General features: G+C 44.9%; 1 protein-coding gene across 1 annotated transcript in view; it reads right to left on the bottom strand.

Annotated features, from left to right (window-relative positions):
* The window catches only part of SEMA5A (semaphorin 5A), a 446471-nt gene that overhangs the window by 154955 nt on the left and 270216 nt on the right, over positions 1–21300 (bottom strand). Inside the window, exon 6 of the mRNA XM_055132169.1 lies at positions 2426–2488. Within this exon, the coding sequence (XP_054988144.1) occupies positions 2426–2488 (63 nt within the window). The remainder of the gene's footprint in view (positions 1–2425; positions 2489–21300) is intronic.

Genomic DNA, 21300 nt, shown 5'->3' on the forward strand with positions numbered 1-21300 from the left:
TAAGGTAAAACATGGGCCAATATTGATTTCGCAGAAGCAAGTTTTCACTCTACAAAGGAGTGATTTACTAGTACCACCAAAAAGATGATTTTAAAATGATGGACTCAGAAACTGTTCACTGCAGAAACCATGCCCAGTTTACACCATCGAATGTTTTTCTTTCATGTATACAAGGAGCCTAAGAAGACTGAGGCCCATACAAGAAGGAAACTGATGAGCCATTATGTCAAAGCCTATGAAAGAAGAAAAAATGATCTAGAAGGAATATGACTCAACTTGGACAACGTAAAGTGACTCATGCATTTACTCTTGGGGCAATGAGTGGGTTTTCTCAACCCGCTCCACAAGTTGAAAGTATCTGAAGACATTTTTGGTTATTTTTAGTTGTCACAACATGTGGGCTCACATGTGTGTACCAGCATGAAAAACGACCGTGTCCACCATTGCCTACGTCCTAGGTCAGTGAGAAATAATCTGGCCCAGATCCTAGTTCAGAGAAGTGATTGGATTTTAATTAAAATGCAATAAAGCAGGGGGACCAGAGCAATAGGACAGCAGGAGGGCGTTGGCCTTATACGAGGTCAACCTGGATTAAATCCTGGGCATCCCATAAGGTCACCTGAGCCCTGCCAGGAGTGATTCCTGAGTGCAGAGCCGGGAGTAACCCTGAGCACTGCTGAGTGCGGACCCCAACAAAAAACAAAACAAAAATGCAACAGGACAGGGAAAGTCTACATGTAACTGAAAACTGATGCTGTGTGGGGTGGCTAGGGGGGTCCCAAGTTCCGAGAGATTAGCACGTGCAGCGGGAAGAGTCTGTCACATCTGTTGGAAGTGGGGACCCGATCACTGTCAGCCAAGTTCAGTGCCGGGTTCCCCAAATGGAACGTCACTGACTGATGAAGCCACCAGCCTAGGAGGTGGGAGAGAAGAAGGAAGGACCAAAGCACAGAAGGAAGGTGGAGACGAGCAGGAAAGGAGGGAGAAGGAGTGGCAAGACGAAGAGAAGACGGCACCATGCGTGGGTGGAGGAGACCACCAGGCAGTGCTTGGCACCCGCAGAGCATGGCGTCAGTGCAGGAGGGCGGAGCTGGCATGGGAGCCAGACAAAGACAGGCAGGTTCTTGCCACCAGCCACTCTGGCTGTCCCCAGAGTGTTTCCGCCTCTGTTCTCAGATATGCGTCAGGTATCGTATTTGAAACAGTAACAAGTCTCACAATGGAGATGTTACTGGTGCCTGCTGGAGCAAACTGATGAACAACTGGACTACAGTGCTACAGTGTTACAGTGCTACCTTATTTGAAGAACTGTGTTCCATTGGGAGAGGAGAAAAGGGCAGGAATAAAGAGCCATAAACACTTGAAGGAGAAAGGAAAGCCTTCTAGAAAGCCCTGCTTCAAACAGTTTGCAGTGCCAGCTATACAAAGGCAGACGGAGCTTCTGTAAAGGTATATTTACATTTACTTCTCTTGAGGGCGCTTTAAGAGAGAATATTCTGATTTTGTTAAACCTGGTGCTACATTGAAGTCATGCACCTCTGTTCTAGAGGCAGTTTCTGAGGTCACATGATCCTTCAGTAAAGACCCTCCACCAATGTCTGCCCTTTCATTCCTTGGCCTCCAGGAAGTGAGATTTCTTGTTCTAAGTGACCGAGACACCATTGCTTTACTTCTCTTCCTTCTTCCCAGCTTTTGCTTTGGTTTGGGGAAATGCCAGGCTGCAGCCCCGCCTCTGTCTGAGCCTCAAAGCTGCTCGTGAAGAGAGAGAGAAAGGGGCAATAAAAAGAGCAAAGCAAAGAGAAGAGACCTAGAGTGGTGGAGTGAGGCTTCCACTAGTGTTTTCTCTGCCGCTCTGTTTGACCCAAAGCGTGTGGGTCCAGAATCACACTTTCTACTGCAAGATCTCTCGGAGGCTTTGTTTCTCAGGTAGCCCCCCTGGGATTCCCACGGGGAGGCTCAGTGTCAGCCAGGTTTAGTGGCAAGGTTCCTGGCCCAGGTCTCAGGAAAGTAAGACGGAGACAGAGAGACCCTCTGAAATAGCACCAGAAGACTGCTCACACGGGTCTCGTCCAGAGAAGACCTGGAATGGACAGCTGCTGAAGAAATACAGTTCTGGTAAAATGCTCTTTCGTTAGGGGCTTGGGGATGTAGACTTTAGTGTGGGGAGAGAACAGGTTTTAAAGAGAGGTTATTGTAAATAAATCTTAAAAAAAAAAGGGTATGGTCCTTCTGTAAGCATACCCTTACCTGTTTAGGGTTAACTTTAAGCTATCTGATTTTAAATTAATGCGATTTACTGCCAGTCTGATTGGGAAGTTTTTTTTTTTTTCTTCCTCAGTTTAGGGGCCATCAGGAAGAGCCGTGGAATAAAATATTATGGTCTGCGGGTCTTCTGCATGGGGCCAAGACCCCGGTGCCACCTTACCTGGGACTTGCCCTTGCTGTAGCAGGCCTTCTTGGTGGCTTCATCACACTCCCACTGGACAGCCTGAGGAAACACCAAGAGAACAACAATGGTTACAAATTACACTGCCAAGGAGGAAGGAGAGCAGCAGGGCCCAGGAAACAGGGGGTTGTGGGTGCCTGACTCGACCCACGCCACCCCGCTGATCTGGGATTCACTACCAGTGGGAATATTCTGCTCTCAGTCTGATGGGCTTCAATTCAGCTTCGACACTGGGGCGTCTCAGAGACTGAGCCCTTCTCAGTATCGGCATCTGAGGAATGATAATGTGACTCTTGTGGATCCAGTCCCACGAGAGGCGCATGCAGTGAACGGATGATGCCCCATTGGTACGGGAAAGGATTCTCTCCACAATGGATTCCAGAACGGACCCAGGATGAATCCACAGGATACGTCAAAGGAAAATCTCAAAATCCAACACTCTACAGACTCACGCAGACATTCCGATTTTATCTCAATAGCACGTCACATCAATATTCTTAGATAATGGAGCAAAAATGATTTTGTAGATGCTTACTCCCAAGATGCAAATAGACATGATGAATAGTCACTCAAAATAAACAGCTTGTGCAAACAGCACTTTTACCATTTCCCCTGACACCAGTAATTTTCATACTATTCTGGCTAAATATGGAAGCGTCACAACTCTTAAATGGTCTGTCTCAGGCTTTCCACTTAGACCGGGCCCTCAGCTGGGAGTGTTTGTTTCTTTTTTTCCCCTCCATGTGAACCTCACTGATAAATGGGCTCCCTGAGCCCAGACCATGTGTGGGTTTCACAGGAGGACATGAGGACTGCAAACATTTCCCATCATTGGATCGGGATTTGTTTGGGATCTGAAGTTTGGAACTTCTGGAGAAACAGTTACATTGTTATCAGAAAGAAAAAAAATATGACAATGTTTTATAATTTGGATTTACATCACATAAACAAGTTAACATCAAGGAATGGAGCTTTCCTCTTATTTCTAGTAAGACCTAAAAAATAAAAATTCTTCTAAACTTGGGAGAATTAAATCTAAAGCAAAGCCAGACCAGCACCATTATCTGTTATCTCCTGCCCTGCAAAGAATGTTACATAACAAACAAAAGCCCCAAACTCTGTGCCTTGTGCAATTTCTCTAACTTGGTTAATGTAACTCCAAAAGAAAAGTGTCCCAGAGAGAACCATTTCGGTGTCTTTCAAACAGGACAATGCTGTAACTGTTTCCCTTGTGCAAACTTAAGAGATTTCTGTCAGTATCAACTGCGATAGGAAAATGTCTTCATTCTTTCTGTGTTGCTTTACTTCACGATGTTTAGTAGAATCAATGGAGTCACAGTTAATGACCATCCTATGCAGACAAATGGTTGGATTCCTACCCAAGCATGACGACTACATGAAAAGTGGTAACACCTCCAGAGAAGATCTAAGAGCTTCACAAACTGCTGTTAGCTGCCCTGTCCAAGAAACGGGGATTACATACTTACATTATTATCTCACGGGGCCCTGGCCCTTCTTCCCTGTCTCCCTAAGCCTCCCTCAGCTTTTTCTTTGAACAAAGGTTCTTATGCTTTTCTAGGACTTTGACTGGACTTAAAGGTAAAACAGAATCAACAAATATAAGGATTATTTTTCCTTTAACAAAGTAGATTCATTCTATCTTTGATTTTATTTTATCGGGAAATAGTGACAGCACAGCGGGTAGGACGTTCACCTTGCATGCGGCCGACCCACGTTTGATTCCTCTGTCCCTCTCAGAGAGGCCGGCAAACTATCGAGAATATCTCGCCCCCATGGCAGAGCTTGGCAAGCTCCCTGTAGCATGTTTGGTATGCCAAAAACAGTCACAACAAGTCTCACAATGGAGACGTTACTGGTGCCCGCTTGAGCAGATCGATGAACAATGGGAAGACAGTGCTATGACAGTGCTCTGATCGCACAAAGAGGAATGTATGTTCCACAGTCACTTGGAAAACTGGAAGGTGAGATGCTTCAAGAGGCGGCCCTCGGAGAGTGCTGTTGGAGGCAGGGAACACGCCTGCCTCGGAACACACAGCAGCCGAGTGCGAGCAGGTGTGGCCCAGAGTGACAGGACCCGTCAGTTGCCATCAGCACTGTCCAGACCTCACGGCTCGAACGGCAAACATCTGTCTAAGTCCACTCAAAGCCCAAGGTTGCTCGTACATTTTCAAGGTCAATATTGATGAAGGGTTAAAGTAGAAAATTGATAGAGAAAAAGTATAATTGTTTAAAAAAAAACATAGCATCACTTGAGCCAGTTTATCAAGAAAGAGTTACTTGCACAAGTTTATTAGACCAACAGAAAATAGGACAGATTGGACCTTTTTTTTTTCTGAAAACAGTTATTAAAAGTCGACAAGTTACTTTCCTCAGGCATTTTTATTACAGTATCACTAACTTTCCAATAATATTCAAATCCAAAATTAATCAAAGAGCATGACTATAAAGCTTTCCTGTTGATTCGCTTTCTACCAGGGTAGAAGACAGGATAAAGGGAATTTACATTAAGAATGGGACTGAATTATCTATGATAGAGCTGAACAGATATCACAGAACTTGAGAAATGAATAGAGTGGAAAAATGTCTTTTTTTGTTTTTTTTGGTTGACCAAAAATTGGTGCTCTAGTATAATGCAGTTGTGCCCTCTTATGCTCTCTGGTAGCCATGGAAACAACAACAAAACCATTTTCACTAGAGAGAAACAATGGGACTCAATGGGATGCTCCTGAATTAAATCTAGGTCTCAAAGCCACTCACTATTTGGTTTGAAGATACATTATGTTTGAATGTGGTCATCGCTCTCTTGACTCCACTAGATTTTTTTCTAATCAATTATGTTCCTTTAATCAAACCTCCTTGCTTTATTCCCAAGGGAGTGTCCTTGTTATTCTTTTATGTGTCATCCTACTGGAGCAAGTCCCACTAATGATTTATGAAGCCATCTTTCTGGCTGACTTCCTTTTAGGACACTTTTCTCCCTCCCCAAGCCTGTCATTAGGACTGTCAGAACAAACGCTGAGGCACTGTGCAGCCACCATTTCTGATCTCCAGACAACACTCAGGATTTTATTTCCTGAATCTATTTTTTTAAATATGCCATTTTTGTCACTTATTGCTTGTTTCTATCATACGACCACCTAGTAATCTTAACATTCCTGTTTCATTCTGCATTTAATCTTCATTATAATTTTTAGCAGCAGACATGGAGCAGTAATATTATGGCGACTTGAATATCCACACACTATACAGAGTAAGCCATGAGTTTAAAGCATCTATATTTTAAGAGACTCTCTAAGATTCCTGTTTGCACCTTATATTTCTTCTCAGTAAAGACAAATAGCATCTGGGAAAATCAACAACGTATACACGTATTGCCTTATATGCATTATACTCATGTTATCTTTTATTTAATAAACATTCATTGATTGCAAGCCACTGTGCTGGATGATAAAAGGGAACACATATGCACAGATAGCATTTGCATAGGTCAGATATTAATTTACAATCAAACAAAAATGCTCTCATTCAGCCCTGATTATACCCTGCCAAGTCTGAAAAGGCCACAGAGGGCATCTTCAGAGCCCACCAGCCAAGGTCATCTCAGACCCAGGGAGACTGTAGAACTTACACCCTCTCCCACTTTCTGCAAGTAACAATGCTATAGAGACAGAAAAGGAAAAAGAGTCCGCACCCGGAAAAGCATTTTATAGCTACAGAGAACCCGGGGCCGGAGAAGAAGCTCCTTCTACTTTGCAACACACAACACAAAGTTGGACACACAACTCAGGTGAGCACAAATGCAGGTCTGATCCCAGGAGGAAATCAGATGCAGGAAAGGAAAAAAACGGCAATCTTTGCTGTAGGTGCTACATACATAGAAATCCACAGCTCTCAAAAGTACACAAACAAAGCTGTGTATTATCACATTCCGCAGCAAGAGAAGTTAATTAGACAGGGACCAGCAAAGGCAGAGACTTTTCACAAAAATGAAGAGAACAACGTGCTAGGCAGATGGGCCACTGCTCCGCCACTCTCTCAGCAGATGGCTTTGTTAATTAGATACTGGCAAAAGATAACATTTAAAAAACTAGTTTAATTACACAGTGCCAAAAATTAACAACCACCTGAGGGCTTCTTTTATATGTTTGCATTCATAATTTTTATGTCATGTTTTCCTGTGAAACGCTGGAGAATGTGAGATTGTCATGGCAATTATAAACAAATTGTCAGGGAATGGGAGTCCACACTGCTGCTCAAAACAAGCCAAACGCAAACGGGGCGGGATCTGAAATAGCTGTGATTTTTATGTGGCTTGAATAAAATGCGGGTCTAGGTATCTCTGGGCGTAGACATCTCGGCAAAAGAATGTCAGTTCGGATGCAGAGTGACAGTTGAGGTGGGGTGCAGGGGAGGCACAGAGGTTGCCCTGAAATGAAAGAGCGCGTGTACAAGGAAGACACAGGTCAGATAAAGAGGGGAGGAGGGGAGTCCACGGAAGATGCAGGAGTCGTCGTGGGTGAATGGGTGTCTGTGTGGAAGCTACAGTGGACACGTGGGAAGGGCTCTTCCGTATCATTACCTCGGGGTGGATACAACGTGCATTTGCTTGGCTGGCGAGATAGTAAGGCAGGGAAGGCAACAGCCTTGCACGTGGCCACTCCAGACTCAATCCCAGGTACTCTGAGCACTGCCAAGAGACAGTCCTGAGTCCAGTGTCAGGAGCACCATCGACTGTGGTCCCCAAACCCAAAACCACTGGGTGTGGTGTTGGAATTATGTCCCTGAGATATCATTAATTTTGTAAACCCAAAAATAATTTTTAAATTAAAAATTTTAAGATATGCCAAAACTAAAGTACAGCTGTTAACACTTAATACTAATTTGAAAAGCTCTCAGTGTTTATGTCCTTGTCAAACACACACAAATTCATTTCGTATTCCAGAAACCCTTGAATCAGGAGGGAAAGGGACTTTCAGCCACACCATCTAACCTCTGCTTGTTTTCTTAATTCCATCCCACTGACATCATTCCAAATGAAAGCTGCCTCTTAACCTTGGGAGTATATCAAACATGTTAGTAATATTTGACCAGTTTCATACTAAATGCCAAGATTCTCTTGTTAAAAATACCAGATCAAGCTTCTCTGCATACTCCCCCAAAGAGTCCCAGACTAGTTAAATGCTCACTGGACCTTTTGTTTTGCAACTGGGCTTTGTAAATGAAGGGCTGTGTTTATTCATTTGCTTTTAATGGGGGGATAGTTTGTGACATTTCTGGGGTTACCCCCTGACAAAATACTTCAAGCTCTGAGACTCTGAACAAAAATAACATCAACAAACCATTCCTCAGGCTAACAGTCCAAACTGTCCTTAGATCTGGCTCTGGACCCTGGCGACAGTCAGTCCTGCCTTTATCAGAAACCCTGGCACGGCCGCCAGGAGCTGACCAAGAAGGGCCATGGCTTAAATACCACCCAAACCTTTGCCCCTGGTCTCAGGACTTTTCTCCAGAAGTGATGCCATCCAATTTCTCACTGGCTCCTGGACTGGAAGCCAGGCTGACCAGCCCGGTAAGGTAACTTCTGACTAATGAAACCGGAAGATTCTATTTGCAAAGGTGACATTCTGAGGATGAGGGCAGGCGTGAGTTGGGGCAACCCAATACAGCCCAGCAGAGACAGACGGAGCGAAGTGTGAGGTGCGGAGCGTTGGCTCGGACAATGACTGCTCTGTACAGTCCAGTGGCCGAGTCCTGGGCATGCAAGTGCCCCGGCAGGGTCCCTCTTGAAAACACTTTATTCTATGGCCATGGAAAAAAGTTAGAAGGGGCTGGCTTCTCTGGGAGGAGGGCCAGGAGGCAGGAGAGCACGGATGTCTCTATGTTTTGAGCAGCACATATTTTCCTTCCAATAAATTCTTATGCATGATCTCCTATTTCAAAGGGCAAATCCTTATTAAACTCATTTTTATGAGTAGAGGACCAGTACCAGGTTGTTAGGAAAATATGAGACCAGGGGACTGCTCCTGAGTTGGAGTATCCAATCACTGCTCTGAGCTGCAGTATCCAATCAGTGCCCTGAGTCGAAGTATCCAGTCAGGGCCCTGAGTCGGAGTAGCCAATCACTGCTCTGAGTCAGAGTATCCAGTCACCGCCCTGAATCGGAGTAGCCAATCACTGCCCTGAGTTGGAGCATCCAATCACTGCCCTAAGTCAGAGTAGCCGATCACTGTCCTGTTTGGGTTTGGTTTCCCCTTTGAGATAAAACTCATGATACCAACCAAGTAGTAATACGCCAGCTATCACTGAATCTCATGTAAGCTTGAATATGATCGGAAATGACATCAGACACGGCATCCTGTGCTCTGCAACAAAATTGCCCAGGTAACATTGCAATCAATATGAATTCACAGAAGGTTTCAATGCCTAAAAGACTGGTCTATGAGGATCAGAGAGATGGCTCGGGGGCTAGTGCACCAGCCCACCCCAGTTCCATTCTGAGAACTACCAGGGGTGGTCCTGGAGCAGGGAGCCACCAGGTAGCCCCTGGGTACCACTAAGGATGGTCCCCACCCCCAAAAGAAAAATAAATTTACTTCCAAAGTGTACATGGGTGTAAATAATATTTAAATAATATCATTAAAATACAAGTGATATTTCAAATTCCCTAGAACCTTCAGAATCCTGGGATTCCAGGGGATAAGATTGACATATCTGATGTAAAAGAACCAAGTGCCTCTTATTAGGCAATTTATGGTGCTTGGGATGAATTTGGGATTGAGAGAACAAGAAGGATCAGGAGTTCCTGTAAGCCTCCTCTCTCAGGCAAGAATAGCCCCGACTGGGATGATTTTAAGGGGAAAAAAAAAAACGTGTCTTAGAAGGCAGTTTAGTATCATAAAACATTATATCTGGAATAATGTTTATAATATCTGGCATAATATTTAGAATTATTATTGTCCAACACTCAGGCATGTAACAACTGCTGCATTTCAAAAATATTCCTATTAATAACAGCGATGCTGAAAGTACGTGAGTGAAGATTGTAGGAGCAGCTGTTCACAATTGCAAAAGAATATTTTCATGAATCCAAGTGGGATATGTTTGACAAAATGGCTAAATGCAGTAAAAAAAAATCAACTACTAAAGCAATGACATTAATGCAGGCAGTTTCTAAAGCACGAGTATATAAATCAGCATGCCTGGGCTAAAGTCTCTGGATCACAGAACTGGCTTTTCAAGGGCTAGCTTGTGCAACTTGGTTTTTCCCACGTTTATTTCGGTGGGAAGGCTATTGACTCCAATGTCATATATTTATCTTTTTAAAAACATACAATCACATTCCGTATCATCAAGATGAAGCCATTCACACAAATCAATATCACAAACCCAACACACACCACAAACACCATCTGAGACCTGTATAATCAACAGGAATTGTGCTGCTTGCTGGAAATTGAATAGATCACAAAGGTGCAACACTTATCCTTCAGGAAGAAGGAGGGATCCCAAACAAGATAAATTCATTGATAGAAAATCTTGAAAGTATCTATCCAAACAGAGTCTGTTATCACCCACTTAAGGCTTTAGAGGACCATGGCATAACAGTCTTGCAAGATAAGGCTTATAAAATGGGAGATGTGTGCTGAAAGTTGACTATGGAACAAACATGATGGCCACTTACTACCTGTATTGCAAACCATAACACCCAAAAGGAGAGCGAGTAAAAGGGAAGGTGCCTGCCACAGAGACTGGGATGGGAGGGGCGGGGGGTGGGGAATAGGGGCAGTAGTGGGAGGGATACTGGAAACATTGGTGGTGGATAATGGGCACTGGTGGAGGGATGAGTACGCGATCATTGTGTGACTGAAATGTAATCATGAAAGTTTGTAAGTCTGTAACTGTATCTCATGGTGATTCATTAAATTTTTTAAATAAATAAATAACCTAATCAATCATTAAAAAAAATAGAAGTATTGTAGCATGAGAAACTCTGCATGACCTTGAGCAGTAGGAGTAAGAGTCCACTTGGCACACGAGATTATTTCTATGCACAAGTCTACATGAAGTTAAATGTGTCATATGGTTTTCACCAAAGCTGCCACAGAGTACTTGGCTCTGGCCATCACAGTCTAGAGTCACAGGCGTGAATGTAATTCAGAGATAATCCCGGACACTTGGCTGGAATCTCATTCAAGAATACAGTAGAAAGGCTCAAACGGGCTCCATCCCACAGGTATTATGAAGAATTGGGGTTTTTGGGTTTGTTAGTCTTTTTGTTTTTAAATTCTGAAGCAACATGAGAAGGATGTGGAAAAGACTCGAGCAACCATGGAGTGGATGCAAATAAATATAGCAGGAAGACTATAATTCTTTGGCTTAAATTTTGATTTTATTGATGTTAATAAATATACCTGTATTTTTGGGAGAACTTATCCATTGTGGGTTTGTGCATTAGATTTCTGTTTGAGGTTTATGGTTTTGGGGTCATAACTTTGGGTCTATTATATAACCCAGATAAATTCTAATGAAGCTATCTGACATAAATTGTCAGTTTCATAGCCAATAGAGATATAAATATATAGGCATTTGTGTTTAGCTCTTCTGCAGTGTTTTCTTTATTTTTTTCTATTGAAACTGGTTTTATGAAAACTAACATTTCTTACCGGATGGCCTTTCTCGCTCTGCAGATTTCAGTGAGAATGTCAACAAGTAGATTCAGTGGCATCCTTATAAGCTTGGATTATGGATGCTAACTGGGGAATTGCTTGAAACTCACTGAGCCACTCAGGGTTTATTTATTATTCACGTTATAAACGCTTGCTTCCTGAGATGCATCCACACTACAGAGACTGCCTTTACTTCCTGCTCCAAAACATATTGATCTATTTGCCAGCTCTCAAGATATATGGAAATCCCTTTTATGAGTCTTATTTAGCATTATTTCCATAAATTTCTGCTATCAGCTGAAAGAAATGAACATCAAAATGTGTTTTCTGCTCTACATGCGGGCAGTTATATTTCTCTTTTAAAATGTATAATAGGATGATCTACTTTCATTCAAGAAGCATTGTTTATAACAGCATCACCATGCTAAGTGAGAACTTAATGAACATTATTGATAAATATTCATTTCCAAGTTTTATGATTTCAACTCTCAGATCTAAAAAATCTCATATGAATATCTGCTTGAACTTATTAAATAAAATGAATAATTTAGCAACCAACAGCAATTTGTGGGTTTTGTCATTTATTTTCTCAAACACCGGTTTCTCTCCTACAGTCTAAGCAGTTGACTGTGTGTCACTGACGACCTAAAATATTGTCATTACTCTTGCTACACTCATAAACAATTCCTGAAGTGTTTCTGGTATGGGTAATTTGCTTCAAGAGTCTGTATCGTGAGTCAAGTAGAAGCGATTACTCAATAAGAAAATGGAAATTGAGAGGGAAATGGCCACCTCTCGACTTACAGAACACGTGGAAAAGCTGAAGAAGTGGGAATATACAGGTGGAAAGACTGAGACAAACAATAAAATGAAGTTGTTCACATCAGTGTTACCTTTCTCTTAGATAATCACAAGGAAAACCTCTGAGAAGAAGCAGGCAGTTTTGGCCTCCAAAACAGTGACACTCAGTGAAACCAAGCAAAGAGCCTTGGCTTCCATCAGGAGTCACAGGACCAACAGAGGGGCATCAGAGCAATGGCAAGGAACTCTCTCTCCCCAACTCTGATTCCTCTTTGATTTATTGACTGATAAATAACAAAATTCCTGTTTGCAACTGACCAGTTCCCACCACTGGCATCATGAAAGCAATGACAAGGAGACCCAGCAGATATGGAAGTACTTCAGAGCCCTCAGCTAACTGGGAGTGGAGACAGTGTCCCAGTGGAGCTGGTAGAGGAACGACAGAAACCAGACAACAGGTGAGAGCAACACACCCATCAACACTCCCTCCACGGCATCCATCCCTCAGGAGCTGCCTGCAGCACAGCATGGACAAGACTGCCTAAGACAACTGTTTCCTAGTGGGGGCGACGCCAGCATCCTTCTGCCCCTCACAGAGCATCCTGCCCCCAGGAGTTGTGGTGTGAGGTGCACCTTCCTGCTCCAAACAAGCTGTTACTTGCCAAAAGTCACCGACCTCTAAAGTGGAAGAGCCAGAATTTGAAGTTAGGTCCTGAAGGACCAGCATCCAGGGTCTCAGCCCACATACTCCAACTCCATCTTTACTTCAGAGATCTCCAGGCCTCCCCGATTCTGGATTCCTTCCTGCCTCACAAGACTCCTCCTCAGAAGGGACCAGAGCAATAACAGCACAGCGGGGAGGGTGTTGGCCTTGCATGCAACCAACCCGGATTCAATCCCCAGCATCCCATATGGTCCCCCTAGCATTACCAGGAATAATTCTTGAGTGCAGACCCAGAATTAACCTCTGAGCAACACCGGATGTGACCCCAAGAGCCAAAAAAAAAAAATTTACTCAGAAATGCAGTTTGCTTCTTTCACCTCCTTTGGAGTTGTCTGGAATGGCCTTGTGCAGAGAATGACCCCACTGACCCCACGAGATAATGACAAGCTACCTTGTGTTTTCCACAGCCACACAGCTCAAGCCACCTCCCGTACCTCTGAATTACGTAATATGCACAGAGCTACTCCCATTCCATAACCACGAGGGTTGCTGAGGTTGAATACTTTTCTTTAAAAAACAATGTTTTTCATTTTTTGTTTTTGCAAGCAGGAATTCTTATTTTCTAGACACTTCCATATGTACGCTCACTCAAAGCAACTGAGTTAATGGATTATGATGATGGGTAATTAGGTCTCAATTATTTTCTTAGGATTATTGTTGCTGAGAAAATCAAGCCACATACACATACATTCAAATGGCAATAATGAACAGCTTAATTGCTTTTTAATTTAGAAATGATTTCTGGTTTGGGGAGCCATCACTATCCCAGGGTGCTTATGATCTTCTTTGCATATACAAAGAGCTTGTCAGTCGATAGATCACCATCATGAATGGTTTACCTTCTATGGTGTTTTGACAAGTGCCATTGGTAACTGGCTAGATATGTGCTCATATTAATCCATATCTGGATGACTCGGCCAGCGCATAATGCTTAATTACCCAATTTTAATTGAATCTACTAAAAATGGATACAGTGAGTTCACGGGTGGTATTTAAGGTCTAAGAATCTCATCTCCTCAGGATACTCAACTATCCTAAGAGAGTTTGTCCTGAGGTCATATGTGCCAATCTCTTCTTTCCTTCTTCCCAAACCTGAAGGCTTTCTAGAGAAATTCCTTTGCTTCTGAAAGTCTGTTCTTTCTGCAGAATGAAAGTGTATCCCTACCAGACACCAATTGTACTTAGCACCTACTGAAGGAGTTTCACTCAAATGGAGAAGGCGGTGGAAATGCAGATTATATAACCCAGGAAAGGTGCTGAGTTGGAGGTAGAGGCAGAACATTGTTTACCTAGATCCTTTTTCTGCCGCTGCTTGGGTACCATGAAGGACATATGGTTCTGGACCTTCGCTTGGATGTTAGGTCTGCACTTGGGATATGGGGAATGGAACTACAAGTCACAACTCAAAACCCTGCAGCCAGAACCCTCTTCCAGGTGTGGGTTTTATCATGGTACATATGAGGATACCCAAGACCCTCATGTGAAATCCCTTTGTTCTACCCTTCTTCAGAGGGAGAGGTGATTTACTCAGGCACTAATACACGTGCTTGAACAACCCGACCTCAACAGCGAGAACACTTGCTAGAGTGAGTGTGTTCTGGAGAAAACCAGCATCCTATTAACGGCTCTTCATCATGGTTCCCAACATCCATGCAATCCGGAGTCCTTAGCTCACAAAACTTCACGAGACTCTGCCTCCATGTCTCTGACCCCAGAGGGCAGCCCTCCCCTGTCCCCTGACCTGATGGCCCAGTGGCTCTGCTTCTCTAGGCTCCAAGCTTATCCCCCCACAGACTCTGGGTGTCGGTCTTCCTTGCCAGGAGAGCTTCCCCTCCCCTCTACCTGGCTCTCATCACTCGATATTAGCTCCAACATCACTAAGAGAAACTTTCCTAGCCATTTCTCCACAGGAGCCTGATAGAAAACTGTCCATCGAGTTTAAAGTCTCGGAACAAGCTTGCAAAGCCCCTGATTCCCCCTTAACCAGTAACTGAAAGCCCGTCTCCAAAGACAATCCAATACACGCAGGAAGAAGGAACAGTCTTGGGGTTCAGAAAGAAACCCCCTGAAAGAATAGCCTCGTCATGTGAGTTATCAGGCAAACCTGGTTTTGAGATTTAGAATCAGGATGACATTTTCTGTTTCTAATACTCATATTGCACATCTTTTCAATGGGAATAATCTTTTAATACGTTTCTTAAGTAAGATTACCATGCGATTTAACTAGATAGCTGTACAAGGCCCCTGGAAACGACAGGGCAAGTGAGCCTGTGTCAATAGTAGGGCCAGAAATCTACCCTCACGAAGCACTGGGAGTTCACTTTTGCATCAAAAGATCTACTGGGCCATTAAAGGATGGTGGCACAATCTGGGGGTGACAGTCCCCGCTAACATTAACGACTCTGAACCAGACAATCTCTGCCCAGAAGCCTGTATTGAATATGTGCAGGGTGTTTTGTGGCTGGAAGTCATTCACTTCCTACATTCAACTGGACACAAGGCAAACGCGCTGTGTCCAGCATGGAGACACGATTATAAACGAGTCTGTGGGTGGAAGAATATGTGCGGCACATCTGGGAAATCATCTCTCTCTCCTCTCTCTCTCTCTCCCTCCCCCTCTCTCTCTCCCTCCCCTCAACTCTCTCCCTCACACACACATTCTGCATTACATATTCTATAATCTTTCTCCGTATGAAATTAAATTTCACTGACAATAAATCCAATGAAACGAAAGCTTCTATGTCACACCTGAAAATTTCCATCCAGGCTTCACCTCAACAAAAAATATATGATTCTGTGAGGGACCCAGGCTCTGCGTGGCTCCAGAAAATGGACTGCAACCTTTCCTTGCCACAGATAAGGCCACTCACTAAGTTCTGAATAAATGGGGCTCCTCTTCCTTCCCCCTACTTTGGCCCCATGTGATCCAACCAAGGCATGGACGGGACCGACCGTCAGCAATGAATCCTGAGGCGCCAAGATGTCATATAAAGGCAGTGAGAGGAGGACTAGTGGTGCTTCTGCAGGATCAGGACTAAGTTACCATCATACGATTGAGCTTCCAGAAGGTTCTGTGCCACGAGCAAGACCTGTGTCCTCGAGGAAGCAGAGAGAAACTGAGCCTGAAGGTCAGTGTTGTTACACCATACATGAGATGGATACCTAGAGCAAAGAGGCTGGAGTGTGGAATTACCAAATACCAGGACTGATGCTGAAAACTGGACGCGAAAGAACTTGGGGCAGAAGAGATGCATCGTGGGCATGTAACTAAGATACAACAGCGATGTTCCTGCTGATTTGGATGGTATCTCGGGAGCCAACATACGAGTGTTACTGTCTTCCTTCCAAACACGTTTGCTGTGTGATAACATCGGTTTGTCCTTCCTGCCTTGCCACAGGGAGCTTAGGTTTAACAGGTTACTCCCATCATAGTGCTCCCATTCCTCTGTGTTTATTTGTAACCTCTTTCTTTGTGCTCTGCTTCCCCAACCAGACAATCGCTTTTATCTCCTAAGCTTGCAAAATGCTAGTTGGAAGCGTAATGCTACCAATGCCTTCCAGTTCTTAAATTAGAAGGCTCAGGGAACCAAAACTTTACAGTGCAATAAAAACGCTGACCAATGGGTTAAATGTGTATTGATCAAACCTCCTGAGTCTGGCTGGGGTTCTGCGCCTAATGAAGACTGATGGTGAGGCGGCAGAGGAGGCCTGGCTGTGTCAGACTCTTCCCCACTTCCGGGCTCAAGGCCAAGTCATTAACACCTGGCTCCCACGTTCCCATTTGGAAGAGGCCAGGGAAGTCCTCCTCCAGCCACCCGGGGGTCGGGCTGGGGTGGGGAGTGCGGGTTTGAATCCCAGCTTTGCTGTCAAGCGGAACTGTTTTTGCTCTCCCCTGCACTGGTCCACCCGGGGCAAAGGCGAGGATAACGACCAACAGCCTCGAGGGGGAGGCTGAATAGGAACACTAAGAAAAGAGTACAAGCCAGGTAGCACACGGGAAGGCTGCAAAATAGTTAGCTTCTGTAATCTAAAGAAAAATAACCGAGGGCTGGAGCGATAGCACAGAGGGTAGGGTTTTTGCCTTGCACTTGGCTGACCCGGGTTCGATTCCCAGCATCCCACATGGTCCACTGAGCACTGCCAGGGGTAATTCCTGAGTGCAGAGCCAGGAGGAACCCCTGTGCATCACCGGGTGTGACCCCCCAAAAATAAAAAAAAAATTAAAAAATAAAGAAAAATAACCCTGAAAGTCCAGTCTCATTGTTCTAGTCTCTGTTTCTAATTCAGAAATACTGCTACAATGGAAAGGAGGAAGACACACTACTTTGGAACCAAAAAGGTTGCTTTCACTGTTCTTAAGGGTTTCATAATCACAAATGTTCCCATGCTTATGGACAAAAAAAAATGTTCTTTGCTTGGGGGAGATCTGAGAAGAAAATTTCAAATCAACTTGTAAAGAATTTAAAATGATTTAAAAAACAAAATGCATTCAGGCAGTAGACAGAAAAACACCAAACCCAGAGAGCTACAGATGTCGGCGGAAACAATCTGTCGAGAGTATTAAGTCACTGATAGCGACATTGGAAGAGAGCAGCAACCAACAATACACGGCATTAGGGGCTTCAAAGACGGCGTCATCAGTGTGTGTTGATACACAAAGAAATGTGCCTCTAGTCTCCGTTGGCTCCGTACCACAGCTGCTGGCGCAGAGCTTGACTGGCAGCTCCTCTGACACCCGGGTCACCCGAAGGAGGTGACCCTGGGCTGGGCCAGGAGACCTTCGTGATGGCGGATAGGCAGGAAGGCCAACCACAGGGAACACAGCTGGAACTTCAAACACCCACACTGTTGGGGTCTGCAGGAAGGGGACGGGTCTGAACTAGATTCGTCCTCACCAGCCAGTGATCTCACCCAGCATGCTGGTGACACGAAGCGCCCACAAGCCCAAAGCTCTGGGCATTCTTCCCCACCACCGGAAGCTCCCTGATGGGGAGCTCGGGGTTCCCCAGGTGGGGAACAGACGAAGGTGCTGGGGGGGATGGTGTTTCGGGAGCTTCCCAATATCACCCAACCCTGCACGGATCCTGTCCTTCGAAGCCTGGCTCGTAGCTGTTGTTGTGCTGTATCGTTTCTCACCGGCTGGTAAATGTAAGTGCCCCTGAGTTCTGTGAGCAGCTAAAGTACTGAATCTGAGGAGGGGGATCGCGTAAAGACCCTGTTCATATACGCTCGGTCAAGCAAGATTGCCGCCTGAACTTTTGATAACTAGCTCTCTCTCTCTCTCTCTCTCTCTCTCTCTCTCTCTCTCTCTCTCTCTCTCTCTCTCTCTCTCTCTCTCTCTCTGTCTCCCCACTGCCTTTCTTCCTGCTATCACTCCGCCCCCTGCTTCTAACAGGCCTCATTCACATCAGTTCACATCAGTTGTCCATCTTGTCATACTGCCTCTTTCTCCAGAAGGCGATTTAATCTCTACTCCCACTGTTACTTCCTCCCTTGCTCAGGGTACATTTAGACTGTTTCTGAGTCTCCAGTGCCCTGAGGAAAGTCTGAGATCTCTCTCTCTCTGTGTGTGTCTCTGTCTCTGTCTGTCTCTGTCTCTGTCTCTCTCTCTCTCTCTCACACACACACACACACATACACACACACACACACACACACACACACACACACACACACACACACACACACATAGAGCATTTGGCAGCCTGGGCAAGTGATAGGCATGTGATGCAGGAATGAAGAGATAAGGCTGACATAGACTGAAAAGTTTGGGTCAGAACGGAATGGAATTGCAGAACCCGATGGTTGGCATCTAGACAGTTGGAGAATTTGGGCAGTGGGATTGAGGCTGATTCGAGGCTAGGATGTGACTTAGTGGCAGAGCATATTTCTCACATTTGTGACATCCTAGATTCAACCCCGAGCACCACCAAGGGAATCCCTCATTAGAAGTCATAATGGTTCCGTATAAAAACAGTCTCCACAATAAGATGGACAAATGTCCCTCTGTTCTATGTTACTCTTCTCCAAGTTCATAAAAATCAGGAGAACATGTGTATTCCACCACTTAACCTTTGTCTGCGTGGGTGGTCGTGCTAGAGCACCAGTGTCTAGAGGGCTGGAGCCATAGCACAGTGGTAGGGCGTTTGCCTTGCACGTGGCCAACCTGAGTTCGATTCTTCCGCCCCTCTCGGAGAGTCCAGCAAGCTACGGAGAGTATCCCGCCTGCACGGCAGAGCCTGGCAAGCTACATATATCATGGTGTATTCGATATGCCAAACACAATAACAAGTCTCACAATGGATGACAGTGACGGTCAACGTTTGTCTGTGATTTGAATCTAGGGCCTTTTAAAATAAGAGGACATGGGCATGATAGTTTTAAATGATTTCCTCCTTTGACTCATTTAACATGAGTCTACAGCATTACAGGATTCCAGTGGGTCAGTGCCAAGGCTCACTATGATTTCAGTACCCTCCTCTTGCACTACCCAAGTTCCAATGCCACCCAGCACCAAAAAGGCCCCTCTCCCCATTTCTCACACCCATCTCCTCTCTGTCAGCAACAACCATGGTCTTCAAGGAATCTAGTAAATACTTAAGTTGTTTTGTGGACAGTTTGTTACTTTGGTTATTGACATTACACATATGAATGAAACCATCTGATTATTGCAGATCTAAGGTGCTTTGGGATGTAAATTTCAGGTGCTGTCTAGTTTGTAATTGACATGTAGATTTCTTGCTGCAGCCCAGCCTGGTCTTTGGGATGTAAATCCGAGTGCTTTCAGCCCAAAGAAGGCTTCCATTTTGGTTTTGTATCTTGTTTCCGGGGGCAGATCCACAGAGAGAGATGGGGGGGGGGGAGAGACAGGACAGGTAGGAGGAGAGAGAGAAGCCAGAGAGAGGCAGCAGTTGAGCAGTAGATCCAGAGAGAGGCCGGAGCTGGGAGTGCGGGAGATGAGAAAGTTTAAAGATTGAATAAACGGTAACTAATCAGCAACCAGCTTGGTCCTCGTTCTTCCTTCGCCTGTCCTTGACCGCCGGCCGTCCCGATCCAGTCCACACATAGCGGTTCCGGGGCACCGCACGCGGGTGGTGAGACAGAGCCGCCCGGAGAGCCCGCGAGTGCACGCGCCCCTCGGCGTTCCTTAGTTTTTTACAACTTCTGGAATTGGTTCACAGACCATGATCCCCTCAAGTTTCAGTTATTCTCCCAACGGGGACAGTGACGTTTGTTTTGTTTTGTTGCCACACCCAGCCGTACTCGGGGCTGACTTCTCACTCTGCAGACGGGGATCAGTCCTGGCAGACCATGTGAGATGAAGGGATTCTAACCTGGGCTGGCCGCGTGTAAGATAAGTGTCTATCTGCTGTACTGTCGCTCTGGTCTGAAGATTCCACCTTTTCGAGGGGCAGAGCAGTATTCTATCGAGCATGCATACGATCTCTGAGAATGTGGCCTGTGTTGCATGTGGCTAGACTAGCCTCAGCATGCAATGAAGTGGTAAAATTCAGCTTATCTCATTGATGACAATGGTACTTGGGACACACGAGCTGTGTGTGTCTGGATTGCTAAAGTTGTGTGTCTGGATCGGTTTTCCCATTTCACTTGGTTACTTCCCACCGTGCATAAACCAGACTCAAATGCTATGAAAACTGGTACTTTGGAGAACTTGTGCTGCCCTCCTCTCTCCCTTGCTCCCCACAGAAGTTGATAAGAAATAAATTCAGCTTGCAGATCTATTTTTGTTGTTCTTGTCATACTAATTTTAGGAATGGAAACTCCCAACCATGGCTCCATGCCTGTTGTTTTTTTTTTTTAAAGGAAATATGGGTCCACAGCAGACAATGTTAACAAACTCAAATGCAAGTTTATTGGGGGGAGGGAGGATATAGTTGCAAGGTTGAGGTATAAAACTAGCACTAGAGCAGACTGCATTCCCGTTCATTTAGCGCTAGCATTCCCTATCTTTGAACTTTTCCTATTTTCCCAACAAACTGTTGCAGGTCGTGAAGGACAGAACTTGCAGAGTGTGAACCAAGATGGAAAAAAAATTGTGGGCGATGAGCAGGGAAGCAATAAGGGGGCTGGCCAGGAAGGGCAGTGGGACGCGAGCAGGAAAGGGAAAGAAGGCAGCAGTGAGGATGAGGAGGGTGGGAGCTGTTCAACTACCCAGATTCCAAAATACATAGAGCGTCAGTAACAGTCAGAGTGCCGAAACAGAGCACCAAGGACTTAAGGTTTAAATGCGGCCACACTTTCAGGAAGTAAATTCAAAACTGGCAACAGATGAACCGATAGAGTAGAAACTACCCCAAAGTTCTCAGGATTCCAAGCTGGACAAGTATGTGACCGCCTCAATTGAAATGCCCTGGAGGTCTCCCATGGAGTCTAAACACCAGACCCGGGACCCTTTCAAAAAAGAACGCTGAGCCCTATTTTTAAAATTTTGTATATTGCATTTAGGGACAACAACCTGAAACTTCTCTTCCTCTCAGTAATGATGCTGCCTTTGTACGTACCAACCACAACAAAGAACTTTCAGGATTTCCTACGTGCCACAGGTTTGCTTCTTGCAGTGAGGGGCAGAGGGAGGGAGGTGGCTTGTAGCCAGGACTCAAGTACCCTCGCTGTCTAAGCAA

This window comes from Sorex araneus, chromosome 1 (genome assembly GCF_027595985.1).
Source record: "Sorex araneus isolate mSorAra2 chromosome 1, mSorAra2.pri, whole genome shotgun sequence".
NCBI lineage: Eukaryota > Metazoa > Chordata > Mammalia > Eulipotyphla > Soricidae > Sorex > Sorex araneus.